The 20,032-nt window shown below is 39.7% G+C and overlaps 1 protein-coding gene across 1 annotated transcript in view; it reads left to right on the forward strand.

Moving 5' to 3' along the window:
* Positions 1-20,032, forward strand: part of KCNQ1 (potassium voltage-gated channel subfamily Q member 1) — a 330,631-nt gene that overhangs the window by 216,570 nt on the left and 94,029 nt on the right. Inside the window, exons 12-15 of the mRNA XM_064715126.1 lie at positions 4,961-5,036; positions 11,572-11,666; positions 12,330-12,376; positions 13,190-13,251. Coding sequence (XP_064571196.1) covers positions 4,961-5,036; positions 11,572-11,666; positions 12,330-12,376; positions 13,190-13,251 — 280 coding nt within the window. The remainder of the gene's footprint in view (positions 1-4,960; positions 5,037-11,571; positions 11,667-12,329; positions 12,377-13,189; positions 13,252-20,032) is intronic.

The following is a 20,032-nucleotide window of genomic DNA, read 5'->3' on the forward strand; positions in this document are numbered from 1 at the left end:
TAAAGATAAAGTTCAAATCTAAATAACGATTACTGCCAAAAGCTTCAGGCCAACCAACTTCAGTCTTCTTTCTTAATACTTTACCCTGTCCCAAGTAAGAAATTTAAGATGACTGCAGAGAATTTAAATAGGTTTAAAAACTGAGCCTGACTTCAAATCAGTATTAGGTTTACTGAGAAATGGGCATTTTGTAAAAGATGTTATAAATCTGTGGCTCTCTCCAACTGCGTTTTCGTTCCTGTTGGACTCGTTCTGAACAGAGAGCATTGACCTTTAGGCTCTGATAATATCAGTGTCCATGTGTGTTGGGAGGTCTGTGCCAGACATCACAGCCCTCATAATGAAATGTTCTGCACATGAACAAAAAGGCAAGTGTTAGAAATAGGAAATCAGCACCACCTTCCCTCTGCCCTGTTGCTTTAATATTTCTGTTAACACTAAGCCAATATGTAGAACACCTTCCTGAGATGAAAAGGGGAACAAACTTCTAATGGTATTACTAAGGGTTTGATATAAACTTTAGCAGCTTTGTAAGGGCAATTAATATTTCTAATTAATACTTGCTTTTCCTCTATGATTCTTTATCAAAATAAATCTGTTTCAGAAAGGGGAATAATCTTGTAAAGTTTAATTTTAAAAAAAGGTTTTATTTGTTTTGAATCATAGAGCAACTGAACCATGCACCTGCTTAGTTCCTTTTTCATAAAGCCACACAGTTTTGGCAACTAAAAGTTTTAGCCTTTGTCCCAGAACATTCTTCTGGGCTGGCCCTGCGTGTCCCCTGGCGGGAAGAAGTCAGGTGGGTCCTGACTGAGCAGTGGCATTCCCAGTGAGTGTGGGACTGGGGAATGAGCCACAGCTTCAGAAACCTGCTGATGCTTTGGCCGATTGTGTGGGGAAAATGAACAATATGAAGTCAAATGAACAAAAGTCTGAATTACAACAGTTCAGAGCATTTATTAATGTATAATAACTTTCCAACCAAATGGAAATGTCAGTTTAATTACGTAAAGTATTTCATCATGCTTGTTTTCCAATTTAAGTGAAATTCCAGTTCAGTTTTCTAATGGACTGATGATGAGATCAGATTTCCTCCAAGTGACTGGTTGTAGGTTAAGTATCTTAACAACTAAAGGAGGCAGGAAAAACTAAGGATTTCTGGTCATTTAATGCTGCCAGGCTTTTTTTTTTTTCAATGTGGGTGCTCAATCCATTGTATTTTGTTGCCAGGTTTTTTCATCCTCATTTCTTATGCTTTGAATAGCGACTGAAGCCACAACAGGTTGTTTTTCAGTGCATGTACAAGGCAGTCTTAGTTTATACCTGCAAATGATGTAGGTTTATATGAATCTCTTGGCCCTATTACAACCAGGATGGTCTTCTTTTGTTGAATTGTTACTTCCTTCTTCATCCTTCTGGATTCCTAAGGGTTATAACAATGTTGTAACTTCCTTGGTGGCTTCAGGACCTAATTCTATGAGTTTACATCCAAGAGAAATGTCATGTAGCATGTGCTGTATTCAAGGTGATCTTGATGTCCTCTTCATATTGCGAAAGGAAATTACTAGTAGCCAGTGAAAGCTATTGGTGGTTTTTCTTCAGAAAGGTGCAGGCTGAGAAATTGTCCAGTATCAGAAATAATAACTAGCTTGATTTTAAAGGCATTTTGTGTATATTAATTTTTAAGGTAACATGCTTCTGATTATTAGAATCAGTCAAATGGTGTTCCTTTAGATGTCCTTTAGTTATGATATTAATGGGTATGGTGATGATGAGGCTCAAAGCCTGATGAATGCTTAGGGGGGAGGAAAATAGCTTTGTTGCCAAAAGAGCAGAACGCTTGCTGACCCTGTTGCTAATGCATTTATCCAACAAGCTTTCCCCCAAAGTCAGGCAAAACTAAACATCTGAAAATGAGGGACTGCAGTTGCATGAGAGCTCTGCTCACACAGCTACCCTGCAGCAGAAAGGTTCTCTGGAGGTGCCCAGCAGTCCCTGGAGACCCTTTCTAGGCTGCCATCAGCGATTCACTGAGCCTCTCCAAAGGGCAGGGGCGGGACACAGCAGCAAGGTGAGGTGCTGTGCTCTGGCAGCACACTCAGATGAGGTCATTTCCAGCCACACTCCTAAAAAAACCCAGGTATTCATAGAGGTGGGCGCGGTAACACATTGAGCACCTTTCTGACGTCTGAGCGTGCTCCCTGTGCCCAGAGGCTGCAGACAGCCCCTCTGTAACCAAAATTCAGAGATGTCACAAGTGGCTGAACAAACAAATATCACCAGTTAATGGTTAAGCTCTCAATTTACTAAAGCGTTTGTTACCAGTTTGCCAAAGAGATCAAACAACCGTGAATCACAGCCTTGGCTACTAATTAAATCCTTTATTCCCTTCTCTCATCGCAGAAGCATTTAATCTTGGGGAATCAGGACAGCCTGTTGTGCAGAATTGCATTTTACAGCATAAGCAGAAACAAGCTTACTGGAAGGCTTCCTACTGGAGCTGGAAATGGGAAGGATTAAAAGGAGAATATTAACTTTTCCTCCTGGCATGGTAGTTCATGTTAGCACTGAAAAATGATTGATGGTGAATAGCTGCATTGGAAAATCATTTTGGTCGTGTAGCTTTGCTATTTCACTGAATAGCAAATACCAATCTTATTATCTGCCTGCCTTGCTTATAGATGGGACTTGTCCTGTAGATAGAGAATGAGGGATTTGGTGTGCTCTACTGGTGACTGGCTGTCCCAAAGAAAAATGTTTTACTCAGAAATAATGGACTGTGAAGAACACCCCAGAGGAAATGAGGCATAAACCAAAATACTACAAGCAGTTTTATGGCAATTCAAATATATTTCTATTTGTCAAAAGATGTTTTTGTGTGCTTTTATGTATAGGATGTATAGCTGCATGATATCATACCTTTGATATTTACTAGAAAATTAAACAGTGTTTACCTTTTTGGCTCCCATCTCTGTGAAGCAGAACTTAAAAGCCCAAACACTTTATTTCTTTTGGGTTTGGGGGAAGTTATCCAAGTCCTTAGCAGCAGAATGATGCAGCACAGGCTCACAGAACAGGGGTGCCCTGAACCAGCATTAGGCTAACTCAGTCCACTGGGAAGTGATCCAAACACGCAGCCATTCCAGGCAGGAGGAGCAAATTTCCATTTTTGTAACTTGAACCATGATGTTGCAGTCCGATCTGTGGGAGCAGGGGCCTGGAGACAATGGCTCTAAGACGCCTCAGGAAGGTGTTAAGAGGGAAAATGCTTCCTATGCAGTTCTAACTGCAGGTTTGGGGCATAATTATTGAGGTACAGATGGTTTTATATAAATACACTTAGGGGTAGCCATCTGTAGACCTGCAGTGGAAAGCTGTATGGTATTGGCTTGAAAAATAATGCATTTTATGCTGTTTCTGGAGAAAGTAATCTTTTCTGTCATTGCTAGACCTGAACAATTTCTAAAACAGAGCCCACCTGAGAGGCAGTAGCTAAAAGTAGGAAATGATGGCTTTGTTTTGGTTCTGCTTTTGACTTTGCAGAATGTTTTCTTACTAAAAAGTGTGAGTTTTCAGAAGAGGAACACCCCAGCTACACCTCTTCAGAGGACAGACATCCACCATTTGCACATACGGAACTTTTATTTACTGAGGGAGATCTATCCCGAGGAAACACCTAAATACTCACAAAAATTCCAGATTATATTTAGCTGCAGAGGCTTGGGTGATACCATGCTGTAACATGCTAAAGACCCAAACTTGCACAAACTTTTATATCACTTAAAATAATTCTTTTATAGAACTTCTATGATTTCTCCATCCCTTAGTGAGTATGAATGGCGAAATCAGTATGGAGAAAAAGCACTGCAAGGTGACATCTCAATATGCCATTCTATCTGGAATACTAATAACAAGTTTATAAAGATAAAATATCTGGAACACCTAACTGCTTTTGCAGCTGTTCCCCAAAGCCATCACTTGAATTGTGTTTGGGATGAGAGTTAGAAACATTAGATGTTCATGCAGTTAAAAAGGAAATAAAGATGGTGCTGTAATGTCATTCAAGTAAATCTTGGTAAGAGTAATAGAATGAGCAATCTGAATAATTGGCCTAATGTTTGATATTATATTTTAATGTTAAGAAGAAAATGCGTCTTTTTTGGAAGCTTTGAAAAATTTGAAATAACTGTTCATCATTCCTTGTTTTAAGGCACTGTTTGAAAAATCATGTCAAGTTCTTTGAAAGTCTGTAATTTAAAAGCACAATGAGCAAATTATTTTCTCTGTATTCTATTGTCAGATCATATGCATATGCACAAAGAGGGGCATATATTTTTTAAAGACCTGTCAGATTATTTTGTTATTATATTAAGCTACAGTTCCATTTGGAGATAAATATGTATGTAGATGTTACATCCAGAAACTACTAGATTATTTGGATTGTTTGTTTAGCAGTCAACAAATCAAAGATCTTTCAAGTGTTTGTATTTTAATAATTCTTTGTGGAAAAAAAGAACATCTAAGTGAAGAAACATGTTGTATAGAAATTGTGGAGTGAACACCTCAAAAAACCCAAACAAACCAAAAAAGTCCTAAAAACTGGAGTGATTGTATAAAAGCTGTTCATGGCTGGATATGCGGGAGCTTGAGAGTTTGGGGGTTTTTTGTGGAAATGAAGCTGGGAGGGATGCATGGAGGTTTGCTTAGACACAGAAGGAGGTTATGTGGACACCTCTTTTAGCTGTGACATGGGTGCAAACCTAGCGTGGGTCACAAAAAACCCTGGATTTTCAGAGCCTTCCTGAAAGGTGAGGAAGGTCAGCAGAATGGTGTGTTGTGCTGAATCACAGCTACTTACACTGCACATTGACGTTTTGGGGAAGGGTTTTCTGCAGCCTGCTGTATTTCTTGTCTGGATGGAGATGCTCTTTCCCCCTGACCCTCCTGGCTTTTCCCACAGGCTGCGGGAGCACCACCGCGCTGCCATCAAGGTGATTCGGAGGATGCAGTATTTTGTGGCCAAAAAAAAGTTCCAGGTGAGTTGCGAATAGAAAGCTCCTTTTCTAAATAAACCCTTTTGTTCACCTGATTCACTTGTCTCTTTTAGAAACTTAAGAGAGACTAACACAATTCATTTCAGTAATGGTGATCTACACCCACTATTCTCTCCCTCCTTCAATAGGGCGGTTGTTTCACAGCAGGTTAGTCAGCTATGGATGCACTGGAAATAGGCTAAACTCCTGAAATGCAGTCTGAATTAAAATGTTATTTTCTGCTAATGGACTTGACCCTTAGCCCTCTGTTATCGCTGTCTCTTTCTGGCAGTGCAAACATTCTCGTATGTCTCCATTAATTCTGAGCTGTGTGCTGCTTTCATGCCCAGTCAGTAGGATTAGAGATTAAAATACTACCTCAGCCTTGTTTCTGTCCCTTACTCAATGATAATGAAGTCCTGATAAGAAACCGAGGTGGAAATTTGTTAGTGTCTTGGAGGGTTTCTCATTTCTTCTCCTTTCTCCCCTCTGCATAGTAGAAGACCTCCTTCCCAGTTAGTGAGATACTGATTCTCTTTCCTCCTCTGGCCCTCACTGATACATTTCCCATGTGCCACTTCACTCACTGTGCTCTTGTAATGTCATAAGCATTTAACAGTAGCTAATTTACCTTGTTTCCTGGTCTGAATAAAAAGTTCTGACTGCCAACTTTCTAAAAATCTGTTTCATTAATCCAGTAAAAACACATGTCAACCGCTTTCAGCTTCATTTAAACCAGGTGAATGTATATATAGGTAATAAATATATTACCTTACTTAAAATCAATCAATAAGGGATAATCTCTAGAGGACAGTCTTCACAACTGAAAAGGCAAAGGATGAGAATGGCTTAGCTGCCTACATCTATTTTTTAGCTATTGCTGCTTCTAATAAACCAGAAAGCTATCCCACCTTTAATCTAGACCTTCCAAAAAGGGAGAGTGTCTTTTCTTTTTCAAATTTGAAGGCTACAAAATTTAAGAACAAAAAGATAATGAGGATGATGATTATGACTAGCAGTCCAGTATATCTATCTGTAAGGCAAAGTTTGCTGCTGTTACAATCCCACAATTCTGATTTCCTTGTGAAATTCAGAAGCATTTCCTGAATTCTTTAGCAAATTTCTTCTTTGAATATTTTAATTTTTACTAATGAGCTAATTTATGGCTAAGGTTGCCTGAGCTTGTCAGAAAATTGCTTTAGATATGTATAATGTATTCAGATCAGTACCATTAAGGCTGAAACGTCCCATGCCCCAAGTTTTCTTGAAGAGAGGGCTTTCAAAAAGTTTCTGCTAGCACATTTCAGCCTTTATAATCATTATTTGACTAAAATTAAGAAAGGCACAGTCTCAACTACTTGAAGATAATATTCATAGTCATTTTGTTGAGAAGTTTTTTAGCACTTGCTGGTCAGCACTTTAAATTGGGCAAGGGGTGTGGCCCAGTCCAGTGATGTGTCTGCTGCAGTGTGAATAATTGCCTAAATGTGGCCAGTTCCATTAAAATCTAATTTATTTTCATTCTAAAACTTGATTGTGATCCTTTGCTCCATGGTAATTACTGAATCATTCCTCTCATAAATTTAGATCATAAAATATTTGCCATGGTATTAACTAAACTGCGTAGTAACAAGAAATCCACACGTTGTAGATCTACCTCCCAAGTGGTATTTGTCAGAAACAGATTTTTAAAATGCCTGAGCACTGTGTGCAACATTATCCACCTGGCAAATAAACGAGACTCCCCTGCGGCAGATGATTTGATAGAAGCTGAAAAAGCATTTGACTGAATAGAATGGGACTATTCAGTTCATACTTGAGACTTGTTTGTGCTCAGTATCTCAGTTGCTAATCTGGCTTCTCAGTTGTACTCTCACTTTTGCATCTGCAAAAGGCTCAGTCCTGGCCATCTACAAAATCCCTGGGCAGGGTTGTCTCCCATCTCTCCTCAGCAGTCTTCTTCCTTCCTGAAGGATCCATATTAGCTGCTACAAAACAACTAAAAATGTCATTTGGCTGAAGTGGGATGGATCTACTCCTGTGTACAAGTCATATGCTGCTGTTTCTTCAGAAGCAGAATCTCCAGTAGGAAAGTAGGGGAATATCTGATACTTCTCCATAATTTCTGAATATAAGGTCATGATGAAGCTTAGAAATTTGGAGAGCACGAAAGGTACAGTTTTCCAAAGCACCCAAGTAACTTGATGCACGAAGTCACCTTGAAATTCAAGCCCTGAGATGATTTTGAAAATCTCTCCTGTAATTAGGCGATTACCACTGTCATTATTCTTTCATCAAAAGTTGTAAATCTGTTCTATACATATAAAATAATCATAATAAATTAAATTGTTTTAGCATTTGCCAAGTAATGACTGTACTGTTCCTAATAAGCAGAATAACGTAATGTCCAAAAACAAGGTAAAGCAGAAGATGCATTTTAAAAATATATATTTCAGCATTTTAGAGTTCTGTACAGCTGGTTTTTAGTAGGTGTTTTCTTTCTAAGCTTTACAATTATGTAAACAATAAGTTCCAAAAAAGAAAATTCAGATTTTTTTTTTCCTGTAACTGTTGAAAAAAACCACACCCAATTTGATCTGAAGTCCATTGGGCAATTCATGCTTAAAATTAGCTGGAACACTAAGGAAGGCCAGCACTTTAAAGTAGTATGTTTTAGAGATGCCTCTGAACCTTTTAGTAGGACAGCATAGGAAGAAGGAGAGGAAGAGGAAAATTTTGCAAAATAGGTCCCAGCATGAACTCAGCATGGTTCTTAAACTATACCAGCTGTTTGCAGGACACACCTGTAGGCCTAAATTTGACTAGATATATTTTTTAAAGGGCTCGGTTAATAACAGGGGGTGATGGCATCAGAAGGACAAAAGCCACTTAGAAAGGAAAGCCTTCCTGTTTAAATCTCAATAAATAAATAAAAGAAATAAAGGAAAGATAAACAGGGATGCAAAGATTTTCAAAAGACATGAAAAGCAAGTCTTTGTGAAGTATCATTTCCTCTTTAAAAAGAAGGAGAGAAATTTAGGCTAAATTTAAAGTCAAGGTTTAAATATAGTCCTTAGGAGGATGCCCATGTATAACCCATGAACCCAGCATCATATTATAAAGAATTAATACCTTTTTTATGGATGTGTTTATGTTCTTGTAAAGTCTGTAGGACTGTTTCAAATTCTATACAAATGATCACATTCAACACAAGTAAGTCCTGTGCATCAGTGAAGATTAATGACTTATGGTTAAGGAAGGATTTTATTGATTATAGGGAAAGCAGGCTTAGAAATGAATGCTTTTGTAGGCTTTGTTAACCCTACCTACCAAAAATGAATTTTATATATTAGTTGTAAAGCAGATTTTTTTGACACAATCTAATGTTACAAATGAATTTTGAAAAAAAAAATAATTTCCATACTCAGTTATCCCATTAGCTTGATTTATAAGTAAATAACCTTGTGTTTTCCAACCATTAATGTTTCTTGAAGTCTTAAAACTAATGTACATAGATGCAACCATGATATCCATCAGATACAGAGACCATGAACTGGTTCTGATTTCCCATTTTCATTTTGAAAACTTCTTAAATTTTCTTTCCATGTAAATTGTTCCAATTGAGTAAATTAATTTTCTTCTAAAATAGCTTTTTAACTTGTGGAATTATTTTTACCATGGCAAATATTCTATACATAGCATAAATTAAAAATACAGGTTGCAGTTCTACCAATGACATAACTGTTGCCTGATTTGTTACAATTTCCCTGGAAAATCTTACATTTTTAGTCTTGTAGTTCATCATACTATGTGATTCATATGAATTATGTGTGTAATCTTTTCTGATCTCCGCACTGGACTGCACTAAACTGTGTATTTCAGTGTCCTGTGCTTCACAGGGTGTTTTACCCATTTTATTTGATGTTACCTGGCTGCATTTCCCAGAAATTCCCCTTTCCTGGATTCCCCTTTCCCAGGTCTGTCTCCCTGCCCATGCAGTTACTAGGGAACAACAGCCACAGCCAGTGGTGCGCATTTAATGTTTGGCATTGGCTTTTGTGCCTTTTAAATCTGTCATTTATGATGGAGGGAGTTCTAAGGCATTTAAAAAGAGTTTTGCCATGAGTTTTGCTTAATTAGTAGAGGACCAAATGTAAGGAAGAGAAGCAATTAAGAAGGCTGTGGGACTGGCTTCTGCTTTTGTCTATTCCATACTAATCTGCTGCCTGCTGCAGTTTTTTTATATGGTCAACAGCAAGAGTATTTTCTTATAGAAGATCAGCTTTCAATATGAAACAGTTACAGAAAAATCAGTACTGACTTAAATACTCAGACTAACTCAGAAGTTTAGCCTCATTAATATATTTACTCCAGGTTTTAAATTCTTGTTTTAAAGAGAGAGAAGCAGCCCTGTAAATGAAAAACAGGTGGGGAAGTACTTACGCTACTGTCAGACTCCTGTGTAGAGGATGAGGATGGCAGGAGAAAGCTCTGCATCTTTTTTCTTACTGAACACCTTTTCTGAACCTGCAGTTTTCAAACTTGCAGATTTCTCTTTTGCTTATTTATAGTACAAAAAGAATCCAATAATTTTTTTTTGTTAATATTATCATGTTTACAGTGCTAGTCCATGGAAAGATTTACAGGCTTATGCCATGGCAGAATCATATTTCTTTCTTTGTGGATGTTAGTTATGATTTATGTGTGTGTAAGCAGTTGGGATGCTTGGGAATTCATCTGTGCTCCTTGGTTAGATTGAAGCAATTCCCAGTCCTGCTTAGCCTCCCACTAGAGAGGGTCTCGCATTCACCCAAGGCTTGCAGTTGAGGTGGGGAATCTGGGACGCTGAAATAAACTCTGTTTGATGAAGTGATGTTACTAAAGGAGTCATTCCTGAAATGTGGGAGCTGCTTCCCAGGCAGGTGCAGGGGACTGCATGAAGATGTCACAGTCTCCACAGCTTGTTTTTGTATGGTATCCTACTTTCCTTTGGCTTAGGCAAAAAACAGTATTTATGGCATGGAGTTTAGGAAATCCTGAAGTTTGGGAAGTAAGATAAAGCAGAGCAGAGACATCAGCTTTTGAAGTACAGGTGACAAAATACTTCTGAGACTTCAAAAGGGATCCAGATTCTGGTATCTTAGAAGCTACCACTGAAAACTCTTTTCCATGTTCTCAAAAATGCAAGAAAAGAGAAGTTGTAACTCAGTGTTACCAAGGTTTTTACAAAACCTTGAAAATTATCTGCAGAGTTTCTATAAACAGCATAACAAATGAGTCAAAAATCATAGAAAAAAACTGGGTTGGGAGGGACCTTCAAAGGTCATCTAGTACAAACCTCCTGCCATGAGCAAGGACATCTTCATGCAGTCAGGTTGTTCAGGGTCCCTCCCAACCTGACCTTGAATGTTCCAGGGATAGGGCATCCAGAACTTCTCTGGGCGACCCATTGAAGTGTCTCACTACCCTCACACTTAAGAATTTCTTCCGAATAGCTAATCTAAACCTGCCCTCTTTCAGCTTGAAGCCATTTCCCCCTTGTCCTGTCACTACAGGCCCTTGTAAAAATCTGTCCCCATCTTTTTTAAAAGCCCCCTTCAAATACTGAAAGGCTCCAATGAGATGTCCCTGTAGTCTTCTCTTCTTTAGGTTGAACAACACAACTATCTCACCCTGTCTATAGCAGAGGTGCTTCAGCCCTCTGATTATCTTTGTGGCCTCCTTTGGACTTGTTCTAACAGGTCCATGTCTTTCCTGTGCTGGGAACACCAGTTCTGGCACTGATAGGACTCTAGATTCTAGATGTAGGATTAAGATACCTTTAATTTGTTGCTACTTTTCAACATGTTCATTAACTTGCTTCCCAGTCAGTCTTGGTGTCTTGCAGGTAAATACTATTGCATTTATCTTGATACTAGTGCCTCTGTACTACACAAAAGTAGTTTTATGAATAGTAGGTCAGATGAAGTCTTTCCCATGTATGAGGTGTAAGTTACAGACACAGGGCATTTCTTGGACCAGTGTTTCCCAGCAGTTTTGAAAGCTCAGCCAGTCTTTCTGGAAGAGGAAATCAGTCATGCACCTTCCTCTAGGACTGTGTTTCAACTTCCCATGGTGAGGCCTGAACTGTGAACCCCAGCTGCTGACTGAGAACAGGGGTTTGTGCATATTCAAGACTCAATATTTTTCAGTGGCCAAGGAGTATGAACCTTGTTTCCAGAAGGAACTAGAGTGTGCACAGGCTTCTGAACCAAGTGCCAGATAAACTCTTTTTAGCTCCAAGGCATTTTGAGCTCCAGTTTGGTGAATTATCTCTTGGAAGGCATACGGACCTGCAGTAACGAAAAGGTGCGTGAAATGAGAACTGTCAGAATTACTCCACCAAAAATGTGTGATCATGGCAACAATCAAAATAACTCACATATTTACACAGTGCTAAAAGAACTTACTGTTTACTCTTCAAAAACATCTACATTGCCACAGACCTTTTGTTCATCCTTGTCACTTAAGGGCCTGTTTTTTGTCTCTTCTTTTACAGCAAGCCAGAAAGCCCTACGATGTCCGAGATGTTATTGAGCAGTACTCTCAGGGCCACCTCAACCTGATGGTTCGAATCAAGGAGCTGCAGAGGAGGTATGTCAGTGAAGCCCCTCTTGGTACCCATGAACAGCAGCAGGAGGATGTTTGTAAATTAGGGGCCCATGTTTAAAAAAATGCCAGGGTTGAAGGTGCCATATTGACAGGATTGTGCACAATTAGGGAATATAAAATGGCATTTGTGTAAAGTTTTCTTTTCACACTGGGAGGAAAAGGCAAAAAACTTAAAAATCTGATGATTGGGACTTAGATGTATTACTTCAGTCCCTGCTAGCTGTGACTATGGACTGCAATCCTTATATCACAGGGGCTGTTCTACACCTGGAGAGTGTAGTACTGTCACCGGCTCTCATAGAATTGCCCCTAAGAGCCAATTAAGAGATGACAGATGCAAAAAGAAAGCTGAAGAATAACAAGGAAAAGACAAATCAATGCTGAGCACATGGAAAATGGGCATGGTAAAACTTTACAGTGGTTCAAGAAGCTGTAGAGCAATCTAATTCAAATTCCATTTTGCTACTAATTTTTTTATTTCAAGCTACTCTTAGCATAGAGCAACTGCTTCACTCACAGGACAAGCCAAAATTATTTGAACTTCACTTTGCTTGTTTGTGAAGAGACCTCCCTGCTCCAGCTAGAGAGGGTGAAGATGCTGGTTCAGACTGATAAAAACCAAAAATGCTTCTTTTTGATTTATAGGTTGGACCAGTCCATAGGAAAGCCATCTCTTTTTATCTCTGTCTCAGGTAAGTCAATACAAAGAATGTGTCTAAAATTAATCTGATGAACTTATAATTAATGGAAAATACTTGCTCAAGTAATTTTCATTTTATTGCCAGTCTTCTAAACCATGCCAAGTGGTTGTGCTCTGAAGATTAAGCATTGGCAATTATATTTAGTCATCAACACTTTTAAATTAGGGTTGTTCTTATCTAGATTCTTAAAGGACCTACTTTCACTGAAGTCTTCAAAATATTGGCTCTAGTCTTTCTGAGACTCGCCATATATTCAATAAATTGGTGTGCTAAGAACAGAGTTCCTGTGAAGTTTGTAATATTCACATAGATCTTTGATAGCATTGAAAAGACACTGGAAATGGAGCTCAAAGGACTACATTTGTTTGTGACAAGTCTGACTAATGAAAACTCTCTGTTTATGTCATTTGCAAACTCATCTTTCTGTACAGTTTATAGTGGGGGGAAAAGATAGAATGTTACCAAATGTGTTATTCAGCTTGGCTGTAGAGTCCTTTGCATAGTGGCAGATTGTTTTTAAGTGGCAACTAAAACATTAACTAAATTGGGAACATTTTTGCTGTCTGTGGTTAAAGCATAAAACTAAGATTAAAAATGCCTTAAACTCAGGGCTATTAAAAGCCCTGGCGTGGGCCAATGCTATAAAAAGAAACAGAAAACTACTTTTAAGGAATGGATCTATCGGCCTGGTAAGGGTGTTCAGTTACACGGTGTTGGTGGGCTAGTTAAACACACCCTGTTGTGGTTTGCTGCTATTTTGTTATACCTCCATATATTAATTTGAAAGTGTTTCTTGTTCCACAGAGAAAAGCAAAGATCGAGGAAATAACACGGTTGGTGCCAGGCTGAACAGAGTGGAGGACAAGGTAAGGCTCAGTTGAACTGGCAGTGAATGAGGACATGGTTTGTGATTGAACAGTGCTTGTTTCATAGGATGTGAAGGAAAATTCAGCTTAAAATAGAGTTGAATGCCTGGCTTTTCCAGGTGATGGAGTCTAATTTTTGTCACAGATTGCATTTTTGGTTCTCATCACTTTAACAGAATAAGGAAAGAAACCTGAATTTAATTGATTTCAGTCACTTTTGGGACTCACTTGGGTATTTTATTTTTAATTGCATATATTACATATGTCTCAGTGCTTTACTTCCTTCCTCCACAATAGATAAAAGGCTCTGTTCCTTTAATAACTCAGTATATTATAGTCCCCAAGATTTGCCTTTGATCTTTGCTCTGTTGTTTACATAAGTCCACCTACAATTCCTTAGAGAGGGAAATAGCAAACCTTGTTCCGTCCTGGTTTTCATTCCTTATGATAAGTGGAGTTTCTCCTTCCAAGTGACATGAATCCAAAAAAATCAGACTTGTTCTATAATTACAACAGTTAAGTGCGTTGTAAGCCTTTATTTCAATGCTGGCTGTGCTTGAGAAAATAGATGACAGGTAGAGGTTCATTGTCATGGTAGAGGTTGTGTCATTGTTAGAAAATACAGGTTTTCCTATGCTGGTATTTAGGAAGGAAGAGTTAAGAAGAATATTTTGAATCTTTTACTGATCTCTTAGAGTGATTTGGTGAGGTAGTGGAAGCATTTCTTTACTTTAGAGTTATTTCATTCATGTATTGGACCTTAGTATCTGTTCTTTAGTTGTTAAGACTGAAACTTTTTCCTGAGGAAAAAAACTTTCAGTGTGTTTCTTCCACTACTGGAAGTATGTGGTAACCTCATGAAGGTTTTGTTCTAAAGAAATATCAGCAAATATTCTGCAAACCAAAAGAGTTGTGAGCAGTACATCCCAAGGACTACAAACCAGCACCCTGATCTGCATTGATTCACTTGTGACATGCCTGTTCCTTACACACTTCTCCTGAATTACTTTAGTAAACTTGAATGACAGTACTCAGAACTGCACTTCACTCTCCTGGAAATAATGATGTTTTAAAGGAAACTGGTTTCTTTTGGTATATGGGGGACACAGGGGAAGAGTTGAAGAGAGGAAAGTAGAGTGTATTTAGCGCAAAAAAGAATCACTGTGCTGTGCTCCCTCACATCTGTGGTTAATATGTGTTCTTACACATGGAAACCCTTTCCAGAAAGTTTGGATTACATTTATTTATTTTCTCTCCATAATGTCAACTAAAAGTGTGGAACACTAAGAAATGTCTTGTGACTTGTGACAAAGAGCAATGACTTTTCAGTGTGGACAAATAATTCTCAAATGGCAGCTAAAGCAGCTTCTCAGCACTATTTGTAAAATCTCCAGCGAGCCTGGGAAAGCCTTGGTGTTGTACTGGCTCAGAGATAAGCTGTTTGGGGGTTATTAATTACTCTTTTTTACATCCTTACAAATAAGTACACCGTGAATTTATGGTGACTGGGTTTTTATGTCTTGTAATGGGACTGTAAAACACTCCCTGTATAATTTTAGTATAGCTGGGTTAAATTTTAGCCTTGTTTTAAGTAACAGACCCTTCTTTCTTTGCAGTTGTATGAGGTCATCTGTGGTTTCAGAGTTGTATGTTATCTGCCCTATACAGCTAGTCCTATCTGCAGGAATTTTATCTGAAAGTAGCTGAAAGGCTAAAAATAGAGAATTTCAGTTGGACTCAGCAAACAGTGGTTAACATAAAAACACACTGGCAATGCTAGAATCACATTTTTGCTGCAGCTGTACATGGTGGCCAAAGCTAATTTTTTGGTATTTTTGCTCTCAGAGATTGGCCCTCTTTTTCCCATAAAGTACATGGTGCTTGGTATGCTTTCAACATACAGTTAAATCCTTCCTGAGCTGAGCACTCTTTTAAGGATATCAGGTGGTTTTTAAGGTGACAACATATTTTAAACAGTTTCATCCCATTTGGTTTGCAAATTATTTTTCAGTTTTGGACTGCAGGAGGAGATATTTTCAGTGCTGCAGGCTAGTGTCAGCATCTAAATACCTCTTAGGCATTTGAAAAATCTCCTGTAAGTCAGAGGAGGGCTATGTACAGCCAGCAGTGCAGTGGGGATGGCACCTAAAAGGGACATTTTAAAATAAAAAGCTTAAACAGCAGTGTATTTACAAAAATTATGATCCTTTATGGCAAAAACCTGAATATTCAAGTATTGACATCAGCAAAATGTGTTTTCTGCTGTAAATTTAGGAGTATGCTCATTTAAGGGAGAGAGTTTTTTGTGCACTGAAACTTTGACCTTGTGATATACACAGCTTGTGATCCTGAACCTAAAGATTGTTTCGTACAAAAGCCAAAGGGATGAATCACACTTGCAAGAACCTTCCTGCAGATTCCTTCCTGCTGAATGCTGTAATTTTGGCAAGACCCTGAAAAGGTGGTTTGGTGAATGTGACTAGAGACTGCACAGCCTGGTAGGCCTTTGTGAAAAGAAATCCAGCACGTAATCATGGCATATTTTGACTTTGCCATTGCTCTCTGTTGCTTACACAGCAGAGGGTGGCAAGTGCTGTGCCCTCCTAAAGGTGTCCTGCTGTGCTGGGTGCAGGGGGCTGCCCAGTAGGAGCGTACCAGCAGGAGTGCAGCACCCAGAGGGGCTCACATCCCCTGCCAAGTGCCAGTGGTCCAAGAGCGTGCGTGCAGATACCTCAGGGAATGTGGTTGAGCAGGATTACAGCAGCAAATCAATTTATTTGCGGTGACCAGCCTTCTCTTTTCATCCTTGAAACATCTGTGAGTGACTATTCAGCCTACCCTCAAGGAACCTGGCCACAGCTGGCTTGCTACCAAGCTCAAAATCAAAAACAGTTTTTCCAGATGGGCCCAGCTGTGTGTGCACAGTGCCCTTCCTCCTCACACAGCACTCTTCATCCTCATGCCGCAAGTGCTGCCTGCCAGGGACTTAATTCTGGGTGTGCCCCGCAGCTCCAGCCAGGAGCAAGCCCACAGCACACTTGGGAAATTCCGTGTCCTGCAGCTCCTATTTTCCTTTCACTGCACTAATTTCAGCTTGGCTATAAATGACTGCAATGCTAACTTTTTAATTTTCACATTAATCTGTTCTTTTTCAGCCTTTTGCCAACCATTAATTTAGCTATAACAGGCACAGTTTGCACTTCTCAGGTGATCAGCCAGGCTTGCTGCTTTGGCTGCAGGGCTTAGGGCTGCTTTGGCTGCCCTAAGGAAATTCAGTCTCAAATATGGGCACTGCACAAAATCATCTAGAATATGCAGTGAAGGTTAAAAGTGGTCAGTCCCTGGACTCTCCCTGTTGTCCTTGCAAACCAGACTGCCCCAGCTGTCTATAAGTCCTGCCTGTGGACCTCCCAGAGTAGAATAACACAACCCAGATTTACAAAAAAATTTTAAAACCATTCTGAGCAGTAGACATTATCCTCTCTGTTAAGTTGTTTTGAAAATGGAACTTAGTCTTCTGCAATGACTTGAACCCTTTAAAGTTGGCCTTTCAAGAAGGTTTCTAGCAATCCAAGGCAGTTTTCTGGGCATCCCTTCTTATATACTCAGAATTGTTCCTGTGTCTGACAGTAAGTACAGTATTAATACAAGGATTGCCAAGGTCAGAATTAAAATCCTGTAATAATCTTTCTCAGTTGCATGAAACATTAGGAGTTATTAGGAGCTGCAAAACTTTGTATTGTAGAGATCGAAATGGAGATTTCTATTTGTACAGGTGTCATGGTTTGAGCCTGGCACAGAGCCAGTGCCCCCCATGAAAATTCCTCACCCTGGTGTCTGCTGTGAGATGTGACCAGGAATAAGCAAAACAGGCTCCAACTTAAAACATAAAGAACACTTTATTACCTAAACTACAGGAAAATAGGGAAAGACTATGAGGAAAAGAAAAAAAGAAAAAAAAAAAAAAAATTGAAAACCTTACAAAAACTACTTTTCCTCCTCCCCACTACCTGACTTTCCCAATCCAATACATTCTCTCAAAAACACCAACTGCCCAGCCCGGCACGACACTTTAGTATACTCAAACTGCAGTTCATGAAGAGGAAAGGAGTCCTTCTTGTTCCATAGGCTTCTCCTGGAAACACACTGAAACCTCGGATGCTTCCTTGTCACTTCGGCACCGCCCGGAAAAAAAAGTCCTTTTGCCGCTTGTGACATGTTCCTTCCATGCCCAGTGCTCTCACCACTGAGACATGGCCAGAGCTGCTTTTAGGGTTGTCTTTCAAGGATGCCTTGTCTCACTCCAAAAAGGCACAGTCTCTGCTTTTGGGACATCTGTCCCCCCCATATTTTTCCAACCCCCTGGGGCCGGGGGGTCCTCACGAATGAACCCTCCTGGTTTTGAGGCACTGCCTCCCCCTAAATGCAGTCTGTGTCACAGGAACAACTGAGTCCATGGCTACAAGAAAAAGTCCAGCCAAAAGGCCACTCCAAATCATCTCCCCCCATCCAATCATCTCCACATTCTTCGGGCCAAAGTCCTTGTCTCATCTCATCTCTCATCTCCCTTCTTATTCAGCTTCGAGGAGGATTAGCATTTTTGCAAGGCCCCAATCATGCAAGAAAGGGTTAAAAGTTTTCAGTCTCTGCTGTCGGTCCCGGAGCGACTCCCACGCACGCTGCCCACACGCTGCCGCTCCGGCCGGGCAGTCTTCCTCCCCCTTCTCCTTCTGGCTGGCTGCTCTCCTGGGGGGGGGGGCTGGCTGCCCGAGGGCTGACTCTCTGGGACCTTCCACCCTTCCATCCTCGAAGCCCCCCCGAAGCCCCCTCAACCCCATCTCTGTCCAGGCCCCGGGCCTACCGCATGGCCGGCCCCTCCCCCGCCCAGCAGCAGCGGGCTGGGCGGGGGAAGAGATCTGACCTCTTCGCCCGACGATGTCCCAAAGAGAGAGTTCCAAGGGCAGTGCCCTGCTTTTAACCCCTGTGTATTCTCGGAGGTGTGTCCAAACCCCACTGGCCACACCGGACACCAGTCTCAAACCCAAAACCTTCATTGGTTTGACCACAGCTTCCCAGAATTCCCACTCCTTCCTGGTCAAACCACGACAACAGGATATATGTGGTAATGAGACATGTAACACCTTTTAATGTGACTCAGACAGTTCTGTAAGACAATATTAATTCCAAGCTTTTACACATTTTGCATGCTTCTAGCTGAGAAGGTGAACTCTTATATTCTAACCAGTACTAACCCAAGGAGCAACATAGACATTGCATTTTCTCAGATTTACTTGGAAAGCAGATAGCACCACTTTTAAAATCAATTAAAAACACATCTATCACATGGAAACATCTACCCTAAGGTATGTGCTGCTGTGCTTGTTGAGTTGACTAGTGGAAATCTGAATTGATCTTGGAAGCCAAAGCTGGAAGGCAGTGTACTTCTCACAGGCCTTTTGAGTTCTGGTTATGTTGATTTGGTTTCCTGTCTTCCATCTACCATGTCTGTGATTGCTAAACATATAGAGGCCAGTAAAATTGTAAGGATATAATACATATTTGATACCTTTTTTGCAGTGAATGCTGACTGTGTAACTTTTAAAGAAAAATAGATGCAAAGACTTATTTGAGGTGGCTTTCAAAAAGTGATGAATGCTGTATCTTACAATATTTATGTACATGGTATGACATTTTATTCTAGCTAAAGAGTTCTCTGTAATTGTTTCAAGGGAGTATTGATTTTATACATACATGTGTTAGAAACCAGTTTGACTGGGACCATGTTGAAGGCATCTCCAAGGAACTGAATGACCATTGACAAGTCTAGGTCTAGTTTCTGACTTCATTCTTGCTCTTTTCCACTCTTGCTTTCTAATCAATTAACAGTTCCCCATTGCAAAAGGTTTCATATCTGATTTATTTATCTTGTTGATTTGCTTGAAAATGTGTGAACTTGAGTTACACATTGCAGAGGAATCTTACTGTAATGTGAATAAATCCACTTTTTTAGTATATCAAAAGGCAGATTCTAATAATGCCATTTCTAATGATGAGCTCTCAGCCCATTCAATGCAGAAAAGTTTAGGACATGCTGCAGAGAGCATTTAAAGGTGATAGGTCATTCCTTTGACCTGAGGAGCCAACATTTTAGTTTTCCCTCGTCATGGCTAGGCAGAAGCATTAAGCTTTATTAAAGTTGTATGCCTTTGAGATGACTTGTTTTGGTTGTTGTGACATAGTTTTGCTCAGCATCATGGATATGTTACTTTTATGACAGCATTTCTGTCATAAATGAAAATATAGATCTGTACTTATTTATGTCTCATTATTTAAAGCTCCATTCTTACAACCCAATGAGCACATATTAGATAGTTTAACCTCTTAGAAAGTATTATGCCATCTACATCATTCTGAGTTCAAAAATACCAAGTTTCATGTTGACAGCTTGTTCACCTAAAATAATTCTTCATGTGCAGGCAGTTTTTCAGTTTCATGTGAAACAACTGCATTATCTAACAGAGGATCAAACCTTGGTGGGTTTTTCCTCTGTTTTAATGTCATTCTGTAGCCTGGGAACAGTTACCATGCTTCCTAGGGTAGCAGAGCAATTAGTGCAAACATGAGAATAGCCTTGACTGATGTTGCCCTTGTTGCACATTTTGGCTTTTTTTTTCTTTTTAATTGGATAGTAATGAATTAATTAATTGAATTTAATCTAATAGATATTGATGGCAAAAGACTGACAAACAACCCAACTTTCTGGCCAGTGCTGGAAAGCAAG

This window comes from Zonotrichia leucophrys, chromosome 5, assembly GCF_028769735.1.
Source record: "Zonotrichia leucophrys gambelii isolate GWCS_2022_RI chromosome 5, RI_Zleu_2.0, whole genome shotgun sequence".
NCBI lineage: Eukaryota > Metazoa > Chordata > Aves > Passeriformes > Passerellidae > Zonotrichia > Zonotrichia leucophrys.